This window comes from Rhagoletis pomonella, unplaced genomic scaffold, assembly GCF_013731165.1.
Source record: "Rhagoletis pomonella isolate Grant_MI unplaced genomic scaffold, Rhpom_1.0 Rhpom_scaffold_12483, whole genome shotgun sequence".
In the NCBI taxonomy this organism is placed as follows: Eukaryota; Metazoa; Arthropoda; class Insecta; order Diptera; family Tephritidae; genus Rhagoletis; species Rhagoletis pomonella.
In genome coordinates this window covers 1-4,653 of record NW_023471010.1, presented here as the reverse complement: position 1 = coordinate 4,653, position 4,653 = coordinate 1, and the positions used below count along the sequence as shown (strand labels likewise).

The 4,653-nt window shown below is 40.1% G+C and overlaps 1 protein-coding gene across 1 annotated transcript; it reads left to right on the top strand.

Moving 5' to 3' along the window:
* Positions 1-3,137: 3,137 nt before the first annotated feature.
* LOC118756845 (serine protease easter-like) lies at positions 3,138-3,905 on the top strand. Its single transcript, XM_036491582.1, has 2 exons — positions 3,138-3,705; positions 3,805-3,905. The coding sequence occupies exons 1-2, from the start codon at positions 3,138-3,140 to the stop codon at positions 3,903-3,905; spliced, it is 669 nt and encodes a 222-aa protein (XP_036347475.1).
* The last annotated feature ends 748 nt before the right edge of the window (positions 3,906-4,653 follow it).

Here is a 4,653-nt window from a genome sequence, read left to right as displayed (position 1 = left end):
CGTTCTACCAATTTGTACCAAACTCGGTATGGTTATTGTGCTTGCCACATAAAAGCAAAACATTGAAAATTATTGAAATCGGACTAGAATTACGGCCGCTTTTTATATAACGGTAAATTTCTGAAATGCTTGAAACTTCAATATTTCAAAATTTAAGGAGGCTAATTTGCTCAAAATTGACACACCTCGGCTTACCATATAGCGGTAGCTTTCGGAAAGGTGAAAAAAATATATTTAATACGTGCGACGGGTATTTAATTTTCGGCTCCGCCCGAACTTAAACTTTCTTACTTGTTTTAATTCACTTTGGCCACAATTTCGAAAATTTTCACAAGAGAGACTGGGACTCTTACACCGTTGCAAATGCGGATCCAAAGTGGATATATGTAGGAACGGGATTATAATTAGGGACTTCCATATTAGTAAAATGTTTTTTCCTCCTGAGCATCATGAACCTTATTCACTCAGAACTCAATAGATCCAAGGCAATATGTGTTACGTTTAAAGTTAAGGGCGACGATGTGCGTTTCTTGTTATAGAAAGACAAGGTAATCTTGGAAGTTTAGCAGAGTGAAAAGTTTTATCCGCGTTCATTGACTACTAGAATTGTACCATCTCTCACAAACTGATTAAAAGTGACTATAGCTTTGCCTACCCTGGACTCTCTCGGAAGGTTGTGGTTTCCTTGTAAGGTTGGCAATTAACTTCAATATCCCTGGTGGTCTCGTCGGTCAAATGACAGAGCATCTGCGGGAAAATATGCGTCAGATAATCCGCTGTCAAGACACTGTGAGTTATCAGAATCCCTTAGTTTTTTTGTATAAAACTTCTTCGACCACACTTAAGTTTAATATTATTATTATTATTATTATTATTATTAAAGGAAAGGGAGAGTAGATCCCTATTTTACCACAAAAAAAGGAGCACTAGTACGCGGAAAGCATGAAAAGTGCTGATTGCCTAAAAGTCTGGTGTGGAATTTTAACTTTGTTATTCTTCATATAAAAAAATTAGTGTGGCAACACTGCTCACAACTTGAGGCTAATTGGCTATGTATACGAGTGAGAGATAGAATCCGTTAAAGGTGACTGGTAACAAAATCAACGAAAATAATTACCTTATTTGACACAATTTCGCATACTGGAGCGCAATAAAGTTAATTGACATTATTACCTTTTCAAAAGCGAAATAAAATCCGTTGACATTATTGCTCTTCCAAAGATTAAATTTGCGTAGCTTCGCAGTATCCCGTGTCCGCATGCCACACCGGCGTTTTTGGACATGGCGGCAATCGCACCGCAATACAAAATAATAGCCGTCATCGATTCGCCACTTCTCGCTCGCTATGTTTGAGTTCCGGTAGCTTAAAGAAGAATTTTGCATGTGAAAGCAACAACAAAGTTAGCTAGCACGGATAGACGATAGCGAGTTTGGTTGTAGCTCATTGAGTTCGTTCGTTTCGCCACTCGCTAACTGTTGGCGAATCGATGACGGCTAGTGTTAATTTACGTTATTTCCGTTGGTTTTGTTACCTGTCATCTCCGTTAAATACTTACTAAGCGAATCACTCGTTCTACAAAGGAACAATTTATTCGCAGACAAGGACAGCGCACAAAATAGAGGGTCTCATCAAATTATCGGGCATGTAGCGTCTAGATCAGTTCTCCTCTTTCGAACCCAATCTAACTATCCCTGTGAAACTAAGAACGCAGCTAGCTAACTTTGTTGTTGCTTTCGCATACAAAACTTTTCCTTAAACGACCGGAACTCAAACATAGCGAGCAGAGAGTTGACGAATCGATGACGGCTATTCTTTATGTGTTGCTTAGAAAGTAGACCGTTAGTTATTTGTAGCAGAATTAAATTTATTTACTTATTTCATTTATTTATGTTGGATTTACTTTCTTAGCAAAAAATAAAGAATATTCGTGGTTTTTTGTCTACCCAGTAAAATGTCTTTGGATTTAGCCAGCAGGTTTACACTCTAAGGGCAACTTTTCAGTGCGCGGCTATGTTTTAAACTTAGTTTAAACGCTCGAGTTGGTGGTTTAAACTGAGATTACGCTATCAAATGTCAGCCAGCTGGTTAAGATAAGCGCAGTTTGCGTGATCTACGTTTAAAATGGCTCTGCAAAACTGGCCCTAAAGGGTGATATGAGTAGACTATACGCTAATAAAGAATTGCAGCAGAACTGATATTGTAACTAAGTATGTGCAGTCTTTACATTATCTTCAGATAACTAAAGACTAGCTTTAACGGCTGACCAGCTCGCATTTAAATTTACGCCTAAACTTTAGAGTTCCAACCTCAGCGAGAGCCTAAAAGTATGCGCCTTGAGCAGCGCGTTTTCCGCTAAACATAATTAAACTTAATCATGGCTTAAACGAAAGTGAAACCACATCAGCTGTCAGCTGTTCAAGGCAAGACTTGTTGATATTGTGCGGAACCGGCTTCGAGTGTCATGTTTGTTGGCCACCACGAAGCACTAGAGAGCGATTCGTTACGTCATTACACCATTTTCGCCGTTTAAACATATCGTGGCGTCACTGACGTGGATGATGAGGAAAAGGTAAACACAAAGTGTAATGACCGTAGAGCGGTATTGTAGTGTCATACATATTTAGGCACTTGTTCCCATTGAAGTAATGTTAATAGTGTTCGCTATTTATTTATTTACTTTTTCCAAATTTTATTTAAACCCCTGACACCGTCCCGCTGCCATCTTTTGGAGCGCTCGCGGCGGTGAATTTACTAATACAACATTTTTCTCATTACCTCTGCTAACGCTCGTCTCCTCAGCGTTTTCCATTCACTCTCGCTTGCTATCGCCGCGTGCTAATCGCACACACAGCTGAGCGGTACTTCAAGCTGTAGTGGTCGCGCCCGTGTATTGAGCGGATAACTTAAACGCTTTATCAAAGCTGTGTTACATTTAAGCTATCGCTGCGAGCCAAGTCAACTCGCGTTTAAGCTACGCCATAGCCGCTTTGGAGGAGGCAGTCCAGTGGTCGCGGGACATATTCTTCTACGTGACTTAGTTACGCTCCGCGCTGTCGGTTTCACATCAACGCATTGTTTCTCTGCATATGTGTGCAGCATTTTCGAAATTCCGAACTTTTGAAGTCTTTAGTCGACAATGCACTTCAATTGTTTCGCCGTCACCTTGGCGCTATCAGTCGCGTATGGCGCGCGCGCAAATACGGACGCCGAATTGCCTTTGTTTTCACAAGAAAGTAGCGACAGCAGTGGCTCCCATAAAACTCCCATACCACCGGTCCACTGTGAGATACCCAATGAGGAGAAATTGGGCATCTGCATGGAGGTGGGCAACTGCTCAGCTTATCTACAGGCGCGCAATATAACCGACGTATCCTCAGAGAAAGTGAACTTCCTGAAGAAGGTGCAATGCTCATGCAAAGATAGCGGAGATCGCATTTTTCAACCCTTGGTATGCTGCCCAGCCAACGGACAGGACTACTTATATCCTTCGTTGAAATTTTCGAAATTCGAGTATCGCCGCTTTCAAAACGTCACGGCTCAGTTCAAACGCAAGAAGTTGAAACGTCGCATACAAACAGTGGAGCCGGCGCAGAGCTTCAACTTGCGCAACGAATGTGGCAAACAGGTGACGAACCGCATTTATGGCGGCGAGATCGCCGAATTGGATGAGTTCCCATGGCTGGCGCTGCTGGTGTACAACTCAAGTATGATTCACAATATATGTACAAATGACATATATGTATGTAATAAAGTGATTGGTGGACAATGTGCTAAAATGTTTTTGTGCTCCGTTTCGTTCGCAGATGATTTCGGTTGCAGTGGCGCGCTGATAGACGATCGACATGTGCTGACGGCGGCGCATTGCGTGCGCGGCGAGGGCGTGCGCGAAAAGCGGGGATTGTAAGTGACCAAAGTGCTATGGCATATTCTGGAAAACATAAAAATAATCAATCTGTTTGAAAACACATCAGCAGTCAGTACCATGATTCAGCACTTCTTTTTTACTTAATTTTTACAGTACTTATTTTTATGCCGGATTTCCACTAGGCATTGAATGGCAAAAATGATAATGACAAAATTGGGCATTCAAAAATATTCGTGTCATTACGTTAAATAAATAGTCACTAAATTCATTTCCACGTGGCATTTTTTAAATGGCACCAATTTTTTGTCATTTCAATGCCTAGTGGAAACTCGGCATAACAACGATATATAAGTACATATGTAGATACATATCGATCTTTAGAAATGACACAATTCAAAATTCTGCATCTTTTAAGTTATACGCTAAAAATGTACGCAGAGCTTTTATTGACATTTCAGCAAAAGCTGGAGCGAATTTTTGTTTTAATTTGTTGAAAAAACCTTAGGTCAAAGCTCCTAAAAATCGTGTGCGATATATTTTAACGTAGAAAAATTTGTTCGACAGAATGCTAAACGTGGGTTCTTTCGAAATTTATTATCCAGACTAATTACTTTCTTCGGCTGCCAACTCCCGCGTAATATCGTGTGAAAAATATTTTTAATGCCATTGGAAAGTCATTGCAGATTTGGTGATTGTCTTTCAAATCATTTATTTACATATACATATGTATATATGTATATATATAAGAAGGTCGTTTTGTTCAAAATTAGTTATTTATTAAAAAAAA